At 38.1% G+C, this 14,732-nt stretch overlaps 1 protein-coding gene across 1 annotated transcript in view; it reads left to right on the top strand.

The window, feature by feature from the left end:
- VWA8 (von Willebrand factor A domain containing 8) overlaps positions 1-14,732 on the top strand; it is a 321,202-nt gene that overhangs the window by 201,394 nt on the left and 105,076 nt on the right. Inside the window, exons 27-29 of the mRNA XM_090050444.1 lie at positions 8,486-8,594; positions 9,260-9,398; positions 10,370-10,572. Of these exons, the coding sequence (XP_089906570.1) occupies positions 8,486-8,594; positions 9,260-9,398; positions 10,370-10,572 (451 nt within the window). The remainder of the gene's footprint in view (positions 1-8,485; positions 8,595-9,259; positions 9,399-10,369; positions 10,573-14,732) is intronic.

Genomic DNA, 14,732 nt, shown 5'->3' with positions numbered 1-14,732 from the left:
TGAAACTGTTGTCAGTGACTCCATAATTTACTTCCTTAATATAATTTACTGACTTAAATTTCAAAGGCTTACAAGTGCAATCCAGTTCGCCAGTTCAGATTTGAACAAGCTAGTTAGAATATTAAATCTACAGTGACCGTGTCTACACATGCATTTACACCAGCTTAAATTTACTGTACAGTAAATGGGAATAGGCCAGCGACTACATATGCACGCATTAACAAGCATTAACACTGTGTGTGGACTGACTTGAGATTACAGTTAGTCCCAAGTCAGTCCACACACATAGTGTTACTGTGCAGTAAGGTGTTTACACATGCGTTACAGCACAGTAACTAATTAGGTGTAAATTTGATATATGTATGACACAGGTTTCAATTTACGTTCAGGTTGGTGTAAGTCATCGTATTTATTGCACAGTATAGGCATTCGGGTATAGATGTGTCCCCACACTGCACAGTAATTTCAGTTACTGCACAGTAAATGTGCATGTGTAGACATCCCTGGTTTGTTCTTGTGGGCTGTGGGATTAGCTACAAAGGTTCATATATGGATTATATGCAGTGATTGGATGCAGGTTTTCAGCCCACAGTGGATAAGAAGGTCTGACCACCCATTCAGATCTTGTCCTATGCTGTTCTTCCACACAGATTGCAACTGTCATGTCTAGAATTTAGGTTTGGCCCATCCTATGTTTTTAAAGTGTACAAGAAATTAAGAAAGAACTAATTATGTTGGTTAGAGTCAGGATAAATACGTCTAGGTAATAAGGCAATATTTCCACAGAGCTCTGCAGGTGTACCTCAGGCCTGATGTGAAAGACTACTGGTAAATATGATTAAATTGCAATATGTTTTGTGAAATAAGCAGGTAGAGACTAGGATGAGACCCCTGAATTTCTTTTCATGCATGTCCTACCCATTTGGGATTCAAGAGTCTGACAATCCTGGAAAATTAGGAAACAGATTTTTGCTGTAATTATGAACAGTTAGAATCTATAAACCATTAGAATCTGGTTGGTTGATAGGTGAAAGTTGATGCACCATCTGAGTTGTATGGGATTTCGACTTTGTGCATTAATATATATATACTGGATAGCATCATTTGACTTTTTATTTTACTATGCTAAGCAGTTCATATTTAGCATAGGTTAATTTTTGTATCTAACCTAAATCCTTCAAGCCAAAGGATATATACAAACAGGAATTATCTCACCCAGTGGAATGTGATGGCTGTTATTTATCGTTTAGGGAAACAAAAATATTTGAGGCTTATGAGTAGCACATAGGAATACTGGACAGAAGTTTAAGACAAGAAATGCAGACTGTTGTATCCAATTGAAAGTGTAGGAGCAATTTTAAGTAAGCAGAGTGAGGTTACACATAAGGTTATGACACACTAGTCTACTCAGTTCCCCAGATTCTTGCACGCTATGGGTTATTATGAAACTCCCCACTTGTCATAGGTCTTGATCTCATAGTAATCAAGCCTATTCTATTAAATCCCCCTGTAAATTTCTCCCTTACAGTTTCACAGCTCTGCGTACTGATATTAATCATTACTGTGCATGCTTCCTTTCTCAGACCTGGTTGAAGAATGTCTTGCATTCAAAAGCTTGTCCAACTTAATCCTGAACATGTAGTTGGTCCAATAAAAGATAGCACCTAAAAATCCTTCTCTCTCATAATTCTTGGACCATCATGGCTACAACATCACTCCATTGTTACCCATGTTGGAATTTTATCTTGGACTCTGGAATTGAATATATTCACTCTCATAAAAAAGTTAGGAAGGCCCTAGCAGTCAATAAAAAAAAATCCTATAACAGCAGCATTGGAGAGAAGTTATCAGCATAGCTTTATAGAATCTTACTCCATTTATCAAAATAATTAAATTAATTGTAAAAATTTTGTTTCTCCTCTCCACTTTCTCCATCCCCCTACCTTAGTGTCAGACTTGCCATGAAATTCTGAGGCAGGTTTTCACGCTGAAGGAATCAAGAGACCTCAGAGAAATTGAGTATGTGCTCAGAGAAACATCTTTTGGCAATACTTACCATATTTGTTCTTTTTAAATTTGTTCTCATCCAGCCATTGACTCAATAGTATTTTTCGCTTCAAAGGTCTTGCATAAAGGCAATACAATATCATTTAGTAGTGTCAGTGAGTACCAATAATTATAGGTTGCTATGCAAAATTATTTTTTTCTTTTTAAATTTGGCTGGCCTCTTTAGTTTCATTTAGCAAGTTTGGAAACAGAAATAATACCACACTATTGCTGTGTTGCCCATTTACTTAATCATACCTTATCCCAATTTCCTGTTTTCTCAATTAAGTAATGCTTTCCCACTTTAATCATTTTAACTTTTTTTCAATTCCCTTGTCTTTTCTGAGATAGTATGACCACTATTCAAAGTATGGAATGTATTGTTTAATATCTCCTTTTTAAAAGCAGCCTAACATCTTGTTTGCCTTTTGACAATTACTCTGATTCAAGCCTATGGCTTCACTATCCTGGCCAATTTTTGCCTAGAGACTATGGTGATACAAATAAATATATCAGAATAATTCGAAACCTATTCAGTTAAATGATGCCTGCCTGTCAGCATGTTACCTTGTGTTTGCTGATTTAATCAGCCATTGATCTGTGGAATTGTCCTATATACTGGGTCCTTTTGGAGTACCAAATTTTGCATTCAATCAACTGTAATTTGACTAAGATGAAGAATATCTTATTTGCTATGTTGTCAGTAATATTCTTGCTCCTTCTTCAACCACCCAGCTGCCCTCATCTCCCCAGCCCACAGATGTTTGTTGTAGTGATTTTTATTATAATTAGTTGTGGTTCCACAGCAAAGATTATTTTGCTTTTTTCATGGAAGTATGACTGCTAAATTATGTCTCCTGAAGGGTAAGAACAATAAGCTGCTTACAGACGTAGGGGAAAAAATCAGTGGTTTACTGGTGTTCCCACACACCGTGCATGCCCAGAAGAGGCATTGTGTCAGGTTGACCCAGCTCACCCAGTGTCTGTACAGCTCACGCACTTCAGCAGGGCTTTTTGGTGCTTTTATCTAATAGCCGATTCAGTCAGCTATTTGATTAAAATAGATTAATTCAGCTATTACATAAAAGTACCAAAAGTGCTGCTGGAGCATGCAAACTATACAGATGCTGGGGAGCCAAGTCAAACTGATGTGATTCCTCTTCTGGTAAAGCACTTGTTTTTTGTTTTCTGTGTCTGTCAATGCCCTTGATGGATTAGGACTGAGGCATGGTTCCTGTGAACCACTTGAGCTGAAGGGACGGTTTTCTGCATTGCTTGTCAGGTAAAGGCATGGGGGAGTACAGTCCTATGCCCTCCCTCTATTAATACTTTAATTACTACCTCTACAATCCATATGCCCTCCCTCTATTAATACTTCAATCAAACAGTTCTTGTATGAAGAGCAGGGATTAGATTATCAAAGAGACTTCATAGATCCAAATCATATTTTGAGTGGAATGGGATGAAAGTTTCTTTGTCAAACAGACAACAAGTCCATAAATAAAGCATTACTTTGATTCACCAGGATGAGCTTTTCTCAATACACTAGTCACATTTCATAACTCCTGCCTGAGGCTATGCCAGTTATGGTATCTAGCTTCAGAAAACACAAATTGCATACAAAATAACTTTATTCTTATCAATTTAGGCTCATCATCCTGGTGGATTCAAGAATTCCATTTGTAGTATTCACCACAATTTGACAAAACTTTAAATTGGAATAGAAAACAATTCTCAATATAGCAATCATATTCTTCCCATATGTATTTTTTTCTAAATTAGATGCCAAAATATATAAAGCCAGCTAATTTTTTTCAAATCAAAAAAGGGATGAGCCAAAAGAAACTACATATTGCAGATGTCATTAAAAACCTTCTCAGCAACATATGCCCCTTAAAAATTGTCTACAGATTGACTGTCTCTTTTTAGAGTATGGTACATGAAGGAAGTCAAACTAAATAACTGTTTTATGTGGAGTTGCTATGTCAACTGTAGGTCTTGGGACCATCCCCTTCACTGCACAAAATCATTATTTACATAACAGTCTCATGTCCTGTGGTGAATTCTGAGTGTAAAGCCCCAGGGTAAAATAGAAGGAAAGCAACAATTAGAACAAAATATTTAAGTGTTCTTAATCTACAGAGCATGACAGATGCATCCACAATCAAAGCACTGAATAGGTAATCATTCAGTGGGATTTACTGTTGTTAAGTCTTGGCCCTTCTTACAATCTTATTATAAGAGGAGGTCTGTAGGGACATAGAAACAAGTTTTAGCTTTTTAATAGAGGGCATGAATGAGAGTTCTGGGTTGCTACTGCAAATTATAGGATGATGATGCTAAAGTAAGGCTTTCACCCAGGCTATTTCTGTATCACTAAGCTGACCAGGTCTCATTTGCCTTCACACTTTTACCAGTAACAGTTATTACTAATTGAAAATAGGGGGATGGTACACATTGTGGCTCAGCTGAACCCAATATAGCTGTTTCTTCTGTCGTCTTTCTGCATTGTGTGGTGCAAAAACCAAACCAGCATAATTAACCACTGTTTCAGTAAAAGGTGAATAATCATAGTTTCATTTCACTACTGCAGGATAAGTGAGCATTTGTTACAGCTGATGCACACTCACAAGCAGTAGGTGTACATGTACACACGCGCGCACACACACACACACACACACACTTCAAGGTGAAGTAATCATCTCTCTGTCCACATACTCAATATTTCGTTGTCTCCCCTTCTCATAACAGTTGCTGTTTCTTCGTTTTGCTCCAACATGGCAGGAATGCCTGCCCCCACCTATTAGCTCAGCCCTCCTGTCTCCATTGAAAAAAAATCTTAAAACTTATTCTTTGCCTGTCAGAAGTCTGAGACAGGAAAATAACTTCCCTTAGATGCACAGGCTGCATCCAGAAGTGCATGGACATTTGGTTCCCCAGGGACAGCTAGTGGCAGTGCACCTTGTGCCATCTCTAGTTGTCCCCAGGGAACAACTTGCCATGCGTACTCTGGCGCACGGCAAGTTACCCTGTGTGGCGTAGAGGAGGCTGGGACCAGAAGTCTTACCTGGGGTCCTCCCGCAGTTCAGCAGCAGCGATGCTGCCACACACAGCCTGGCCGACAGCAAAGCACAGCTCCAGTTGGCCAAGCTGTGGCTTTGGGCAGCACATGCTGCTGCTGCATGTGACACTCTGCTTTTTTTATCTGCAGATTTTTTTGAACCTGGATATCCAGGGCTCAAAAATCCCTCAGAGCTGCTCCCTTGCATTGTGAAGAACAACAGAACGTGTGGTACGTGGCGCCACAGACTTGTCTGCGGTGTCACATACTGCATGGCCACATTCATCTGGATGCGGTCACAGATGCTTCATGAAACTGTCACAACATGCATATGTGTTGCTGTGTAGTCACATGATGATGTTATTCTTTTCCTTGTTTTTCCCAGCCTGTAATTGTCTGTATATGACATTTACTAGTCATATACCTATTTAGACTGTGTATTTCTCAAGTAAAAGACTGTTTTTGAGCAAGGTGCCGCCCTAATTTTGAGTGCTCAAGAACTGCAATAAAAATAAAATTTCAGTGACAGATGTGATATTCTAAATTTCTGTCATTGTTTCTGTTTATTATGTATTTAAGAAAAGAGCCTCGGAGAGGGGTCTGAGTTGTTGTTCTTGCAGATATAGAGATAGATATGCAGAGGGCTGGTGGTTGCAAGGTTTTGCCTAAAGCTAGTTGCCATGCTTTCAATCTACGAAGAAAAAGTACTTAGGAGAAATTAATCTTGAATTTAGCTGTGGAATGATCTTAATAGATTCTCATTCATTTAATTCATTCTAAGGAAATATGTGAACAAAGAATTTATGCACTCCTGATATTATTTTTATATAGGGTCAAAGTAGCACATCTAAAGTAAGGGCCCTAATCTTTGATGTTTTGTATAGGATATAGCCCAGATTCAGATGTGTCTTTGGCTCGTAATTTATGAGCTAAAGACCTGCATGTGGAAAGGATCATTTAGCTGTTCCACCAGATGGAAACATCTATTATTTCTTTAATTTTTAAAATATGTATGATTATTTGTGTGGCTGTTGATCTTTAGGGCACTGCAGTTGGGAATAATGTGTAATGAATTCAAAACTAAAGTCCATATCCTTGTGGAAATGGATCTTACATTGTGCTGGCAGGAGTTAATTTAAGTCAGTGTTCACTTCAGGTATGTTAGAACTTACCAAGTTCATAGTACCCATAGAAAAACTTAAGTATTTTCCATATTTTCTTTATAACAAAACACAAAACAAAACTACGCATAATCCTCAAAAATGGCTAGAAATGTTGTTAGTTATGTTTAATTCCTCTTAAAATTCCTAGTATGGAATTTATATTCATGAATAAACCAAATATTCAGTTGGCTGACTTAACACTCCTCTCTGTTCATAAATACCTAATCACAGAAATACATGTGCATTGGAACTTTATAGCTTGAAGATATTTTCCTGATTGTGTTGTTTTTCACTCTGGCTTAACTCCCGTTTGTGATTTGGGAAGGAACTGGGTAGAATGGTTATTTGGAAAGAATTAAATAGGAAAATTAGGCAAGGAACTTTTAAAAGGATTAAAAGTCTTAAACCCTGAAATCAGTTGTGTTTATTAGTAGGTAAAGATCATAAAAGCTGCATCTGCTGATTTAGTGAAGAATTTGAGGTAATGAAATAATTTCAATCTACTTTGAATTGCCCTGATTCTGTGAGCTAAAATCATTACCATTGCTGGCTGAATGTTGACTTATGTAAAATGATTTAATGATGTCAATCCATTTCTTAATTGAAAATAACAAGATGCATATCTTTGGCAAATTCCTGCTTGTTTCAGCAAATGGGCTAAAGATTAAATGGGCATGAAGACTGTACTACATTCTCCCCTATGCAGAGGTCCTCCCAGGTTGACCAGGGTACATTGGCCAGCCATTGATCACTGATAAATGAACAATCTCTGATCACTAATTTATTTTTCTTGAATTATTCAGAAGGAGCACAGAACATAATTTTTTCATTCCTAACCTTTTTTCCTACTCTCTGAATGAGGAGTGAGAGTTTTAGGTGCATTCAGACCTATTCTTTTGGTTTAGGTTTCCTTCTGACCCTGAGAAAAATAGCAAGAAGAAATGAGTCTCTTCTAACTTCAGGGGCTATTATTGTAAAATAATTTTAACAGTAGGAGCAGACACAGACAAACAGAGTGGGAGAGACCAAGCACATACTTTTAACAAGCAGTCTAAGAGAACTTTCTTAAAATATGCTTGAGAGAGACATTTTTAGAAGGTGGGTGAAGGGATGTCTTCTATTCTCATGCCAAGTTCTGTAGCTATACAAGAAGGGGTTTAAATGTCTAAAAGAATCTCGCAGCACTGCTACACTATTGCTTTCTTGTACAAAATGCAAATCAGGTAGCAGACCTACTAGATGCATCTACTAGAAGAGATCAAAGGGAAATTTTCTGATCCTATAACAGAGCATCGGTTCATTACTTTTAATGTAATTACGATAACCATGTTAAAGCATTTTACTGGCTGCTGCAAGTAACTTGAGAGGCAGTGGAGGAAGACAAAATTGTGTGTATGTGTGATCCTTTTTTTCTGTGAAACAATATTATAACACACCAGTATATTCAATTATTATATAAATATTTTCATAGTAACCTTTCATTGATGAAAACATGGGGGAAGGGGTGTGAGAATTAGGCCAAGAAAATCATCAAAATTTCATGCAAGTTGCCTTACCCTTTCTGCAGGATTGACAATAAGTTGTGCTGTGGACAAGGAAGAAAAAAAGTAGTAGAAGAAGTAGACTGATAAGCAGTAGCATAACAATGAGGAACAAGACGGTCATGAGTTTTGGGTGCTGCCTAAGGGTGAAAAGTGAAAAGGAAACTTGCCTCCTGTCCCTACTTCCCTTCCTCTCCCTGTACCAGTTAGGCCATTGGTATAGCATCAGTGTCTAACTTCACATGTCCTGTGTGTCCCATCCAACTCTGTGTCAGGGAATTAATGTAGCTGCTTGTACCAATAATGAGATACATTTACTGCACTTGTTCCTTTAGAAAATGTGTACATATCACTGAGAAGAGCTCCTCACCTTCATCCTGGCCCAAACAATATAAAATCCAAAGACCACTTAATATATTTCACTATATAGCCTCAGCAATTCAGACTTGTAAGACCATATGTTGTGAAAGTTTCCTTCTTTTATGATGTCGTTTAGATCCTAAGAGTACTTATGTTTTTGCTGTCAAATGTAAAAGAAGTACATAAAGAATTGTACATAAAGAAGTGTTTTCAGCATGAGAATTTCAAAATGGCCTGTTAAAAAAATAAATCTGTTGTTAAACTTATTCCTTTCCGAAGGGTCTTAAGTTTTTTGTTTATGTGTTTTTTGACAGGCTACCATTGCCAGATCATAAATTTATGGGCTACTGGAGAGTTGGTCAGTCAGGGAATGCACAGCAAAAACTGCTGTGCCCAACAGAATCTCAGCACATAAATGTAAAGGTTTGTGTCTTTTTTTTTAATGCTGAAAAATAATGACTGTAGTCATCAGTTCTTCACAGCAGTATAATACAAATCTGATCAGGATTTAAAACTACATAATGTGATATATATTTCCTTTAAAAATCTACAATCTTTAATCTTTGTAGAAGAATGAAATAATGGAACCATATTAAGTATATCCAGTAGCATAATAGACTTTAAAATAGACAGTTTTGTGTACCTTACATATGTAGAAAATGCATTAAGATCAGCAAGAGTCTGGTTGGGTGGGAGGACTTTTGAGGGTTAAATTCAGAACTTGAAGTGGTCTTTTTGGGACAATGCCATTTTTAAGAAAGCGTGGAATCCTTGTGAATGATTGAAATATGTCCAATTTCGTTCCCCAGGTCTGCACCCATCCCACTGTTCAGTCTGGGATGACATGGAGAACTGGAAAGAATCTGTTTTCCAGTTTTATTTCACATGCTTCCGAATTCTAAGACTTTTGGCTTCTTCAAATGTCAATCTGAGCTTCCAGCCTAACCTCAAACATAATCTGGGGTCTTGTAGAGCACCAGTTCCTATGGTCAACTTTAGTAATTATTATTCTAAAGTGAGGGGGAAAGTGTTAGTGTGATAGTATATGTTATAATATCTAGTCGCCATTATTCACACTTTTTTTTTAGGGCCCAGTATATTTAAACATTCAGGGATTTCCATTGGAACGGCATGAAGCTAGGTCCCTCAGTTTCACAGAAGAACTTGCTTTTTGGACCCTGCCTTTGAATGAGGTGAACTTAGTCTGTGACATCGCTGTAGCACAAGGTACGGGAAAATATTCCTAACTTTTATAATTAATCTACTGTTATATTATGTAAAATATATATGACAAATTGGACAAATAACATAAATGTCCCACAGCATACAATATATTATACACTGTATTATACATGTATTGTTTGTAGTCCCTTTTTCAGTTATTGGAAAGCAATATCTGATTACAGCTGATTAATCTGTTTATACTTTACAATAAAAAACCTAGCGTGTGTACTTATGGTGAGACACAGCATGCATTTCTAGGGACCTTTGTAATTTATTGAATATTGCTCATAATAAAAAAAGGCAATGCTGCCTTTCTCTGCTTGTGGTTTCACTAACTAAAAATTCTCACAAAGTTGCTCACAAACTTTGAATGACCTTGAAATTGAAATTAGAATTTCAGTTTGATCCTGAGAAATGTCTTGAGTGAATCAAAATGTTGAAGATAAAAAAAAAAACTTGCCATGTACAATTTCCATTGTTATTTTGAATTATTAAATAATGCATTGGTGTTTTGATTCCAGTAGGAAGGATGCAGTTAAAAAAAATTAGATCGAAAGGCTTTTGTGTTCCTTAACATCCTTTCTTTTACAAGTAAAATTGTGTATGCTGTGCATGTTGGGATCTTTAACAGTTGATTTAAATGGAATCATCATATCTTTGTCTTGTGCACAAAAGTTTATTAGACTTCTTGTGAAGGGAGATGCTGCTCAGTATAAGACTAGTAACAGAATCTGTCTTTTAAAAGTTTAGTTATTTTATACAAGCCATAGCTCATCCTTGATATTTGTACAAACCTGCCTTTAACTTCATTCTGCTATAGTTTGAGAGCACTACACATCATTCTATGTTTACATTTTTTGATATTATGTACTGTTTTAAAGTAACATTATTTTAGTGTATAAAAACATCATATGGTTGACTGGTAATATGATTTTGGATACTTTCATTAATTTTGTTTTATTATTTTATTTCAGAAGAAGAGGCTGACAATATTCTTTATGTGGCTACATGCAATCCGATTTCTTTATATTTTATGAATGTTTCCAGTAAAAATGGATACTTTGTAGATTTTTATGACGTCTTCCCAAGAACAGTTGGAAGTATGTGGCAACCCTTTGTGACTGTGGCCCCACTAGGAAATCCACTGAAAGGTCAAGTGATTCTACATGAACAGCAGGTAAACAAAATGCAGTTATTTCATGCTTACGAGGAAAGTAGTACTGCATGGGGTAGGATCCTTGGAGTGTCTCATGCTCTGAGACAAATATGCACGCTTCTGGATAGTTAGCTTAACCACGTTCTGAACCTTCAGCATTCTTTCAGCTCTACTTTTCATGTGTTTTTTTCTTGCACTCTTTCAGCTGATTGGTTCTATCCTTTTATGTCCTTTTGCATTATTAATTCTTAGCTCTGTCCATTTATCCAGTTCCTCTAAGTGGTAAAAGTAGACTATAAACTATTTGAGGAAGAAAAGGATATTATAATTTTGGGTTTAGAGTCTTCAATAAGCACAATACTGGTAATTTTGGAAAATGTAAGTTAAGCTTTTTTAGGTTATGAATCAAAATCTACCCTCAGCTTTTCTAGTTTTGAACTTTGAATCAAAAGAGGAATGTCTTCTGAGTTACAAAAGATATGTTGCTTCAGTTGTTTTCATGCAACTATTTTTTGTTTGCTTGTGTTAAATACCGTGATATTTTCTTTCCTTAATATGTTCTCTAAGCTTACAAAATTGAGACTATGACAGATGGTGAAATAAGGAGTCTTGATAAGAAGGCACGATAAACCACAGTGGAGAGAGGTGTCAGAGCTGCAAGGTCTAGATCAGGATTTTAACTTCTTTAGTCTTGGTTCTGTTTGAGCCCATCTCTTTAATAATGTAGCAATACATTTCTCCCTGGAACTACTACTAGAAATTGATTAGAACATTTTCAGTTGAACACCTTTTGTGCAGGGAAAGAGGAAGTGAAAAAAATCAGTCAACTAGATGTTAACATACTAAAGAGGAAATATTACATAAAATAAAAATGATATGAGTTTAATAATTCAGTCTGAGACTTTGGGACATTTCAAACTATCACAATTGTTTGATAGTTATGACTGGACGTCCCTTCCAGCCCTAATTTTCCATGATTCTGTGAATTATTGGTCATAATTTGTCCTATTTCTTTTCTTGTTTTTCTTTTTCTTCCTCCTTTTGATGGGTCTGTCCCCTTCTTAATTTGTATTCATTGCTAACTTGAAAGAACCTTTCTTGCAATGAGTAGAGAATTAGAAATTTCCAGCAACAGCACAGCCAATGAGGCATCAAGTGTTTCTCATGCACTTAGCTTCCAAGAAAACAATGAACTTTGTCATATACAAAATAGAAGCAAACTTTTTTGACCTAACGTTTATGGCCAAATTCAATGTCTGTATAAGCAAGTGCTACTTTATTGACTTTATCTGTCTGTATTAGTTTTGACTTGGATTTCTAGGATCCCATTTTCCTAGGTGCCATTCTTGATTGCCATATTGTGTCAAGCAGCTAAAAAAATGCCATTTTGCACAATTTTAGGAAACACATAAGTTTGTAAATTGTAAAAGAAATGGCCCTTAACCCTGTGTCCTGAGTGTCTGAGAATGTTTAGAATGCTGGGCATTTTGTGAATACAAAGACAAGTAATAAATATTCTCTTGTTATATTTTTAAACTTCTGGAATTCCTAAAATGAAAATAATTGTTGTATTAGTCTTATTTTTAACCAAATCACAGCAGTATTCAATTTCAGTGAAAGGAGGGGTACATTTTATCAAAGGCTCTTCTGTGAAATATCAAGCAGTTAACTTAGTGACTGGTTTTGCCTGTCCTCCTGAAATACATTTTTCAATTACAGTCTGGATTAAAATCAGAAATAAAGGCTGCACTGTGGGAAGGCTGTTATGGTTCAGTGCCCCATTCGTGGTGACTTCAGTTCAGCCGTAACCTTCTTTTTTCTTCCTTTGACCTTAATTTTGAATACTGGCAGCTTCAGTCTTGCCTTTCTTAGTGAGTGCCACAGTTGGACAAAGATGTTCTAAAAATAAACCTAATTACAGTGCTGGAAATACTACACTAACAGTAATATTACTGAAGGTTTTGCAATATCTTGGAATTTCTTCTACCAAGTTAATACTAACATAGGTCTTTCTCATCAATTCTTAAAATATACTTGATTAAACTAATAATTTGGTTATAAAATGTCAGCATATTTTTAAGGCCCTGTTAAAAATAACTTGAGTCCTGTAATGGTGGTTTCTTACACAGAAACAATGCAGAATATGATCCCCTTGTGGACATTGTATTTGTTGATAACAGTGCCACTTTGTTTAGTACACGTCTCAAAAGCAAATGCCAAGCACTGGTGTACAGGGGTCTGACCAAGCCCTGAACCGCATTGCTTTGTGACTTAGAGCATTAATCCAGCCCAGGGGTCAGTAACCTCCCCATCTCCGGGCACACGTGCCAGAGCATGGCACATGAGACCATTTTGCTTATCATACTACAGCTGGCCTTGTCTCTGGACAGCTGCCTTCAGCCACAGAGCCCAAGCCACTTGCAGCAGGTGGCTGGGAGGGTGCAAGTCCTGCTGCAAGCAGCCCGGGCTCCATGCAAGACTGGGCTCCAGAACCCCAGCCAGGCTTCCTGGCAGTGGCAACTGCAAGCGCACCTTGGGAACCGAGCAGCAGCACATGGGCAGGTGGTGAGGAGCTGGGCATCCGCAAGGAGTGCAGTGTGTTCAGCTGCATCAACTTGGGTATGTGACACACAGAGCTGGATGTACCACATGTCATCAAGTTGGGCCTGGTGGAGCTGCAGCACAGGTAATAGGGATGAGACGGGAGTAGTGCAGCCTGGCATCCTCCCCACAGGAGGAGGGGCAGCTGTGGGTGCTGCCTCCTGCCAGCTGCAGCCCTAGCAGAAGAACCAGGCACCCTCAGCAGCCCACTTGGGTGGGCTCAGAACTGTGCCATCTCTGTGCCTCAGGGGTTGTCCTTGCCATGTGTGCAATCCAGGAGGCATGCTTGGGTCAGCGAGGCAGTACCATGGAGCATCAGGCTGCAGAGGGCAAGAGCTTAGTGGATGGAAGCTCTCGGTCAGTTGAGGTAGGTTGCGCTCCCCCAGTTTCTTCCCTACTGTGCACTCTGAGGTGCACATGCAGCTGCTGCTGGCAGTGAGTTAGGCCAGGACTCTGGACCCTGGTGCAGCCACTTGCTGGCTCACAGTTGCCTGCTGTGAGCAGTCTGGGCTCCATGGCAGCAGGCAGGGGCCTAGAGCCCTGGCCAGGCTCATTTCCAGCAGCAGCTACATGCGCCCCGCAGGGAGCATGGCAGGGAAGAGGCTAGAGCTGCGCTGCCACAAGGATCAGGCCCCTCATGGCTCCACTGCCATCCACCCGTGGCACACCAACATCTTCAAAGTCCAGATTGTGGGGGGGTTTGGCACTCCCAAAAATGTTGTTCACCCCTGATTTAGCCTCTCCCTTAGTTTAAGGTTTGAACTGGCCCTGTTTTTACATCAGGCAGACCAAGCATAAATTTGTTACTTCCGACAATGAAGAAAATCCTTGTGGTGGCAATTTCTTCACCTAGCTTTTGATGCAAGATTTGGAAAGTCAGTATTAGCAGCTCCTGGGATTAAGGACTGGCAGGTGGGCCCCAAAAAGACATGAGATTTAACAAATCCCTTGGTTATTGAAACTGGGTCACTTGGTTCAGGTAACATAAGAGCCAGCTTGTACTTTTATCCAACTTGTACTTTAAATTTAAATTAATTATCTTTATTTCAATTTCAAGAGCAAGTACTTTTTAATTTCTTCCCCCCCCCCCCACTTTTTTGGATCTTTATGCTTCTGGTTCCTGCTGAATCCAGAGATACCAATGTAATACTATTGTGAGAATCTATCAGATCATGAAGTATTTCTCATCTCAAATCACAAGCCAGTTGTTCAGAAGGTTTTCAGGAAGCCAGTTAATTTTAGAGAAGCAAAAATTTTGGATTTTTCAAACATCACTGAAGATCATGATTAAAAAGCACAAAATCTAGACTTTTAGTCTCAGCTCTGCTGTTCTATGTGGCATTGGGAAATCAGTTCACATTAATTTAATAGAAGCAAGAATTTTGGATAGTTCAAACATCACTGAAGATCATTACTAAAAAGCACAATATCTAGGTTTTAATCACATTTCTGCTGTGCTGTGTGGCACTGGGAAAATTATTTGGTGTCTGTGTATTTGTACATAGGCTAAATTAATTTATAATTAGTAATCATTTACTACAGTGATGAGCACCAGAGAAGGGAAAATAAAGTGAACTGAG

Source organism: Crocodylus siamensis, chromosome 1 (genome assembly GCF_052110815.1).
Source record: "Crocodylus siamensis isolate JL-2025a chromosome 1, ASM5211081v1, whole genome shotgun sequence".
Taxonomy (NCBI): domain Eukaryota; kingdom Metazoa; phylum Chordata; order Crocodylia; family Crocodylidae; genus Crocodylus; species Crocodylus siamensis.
This window is presented reverse-complemented; position numbering and strand designations above follow the sequence as displayed.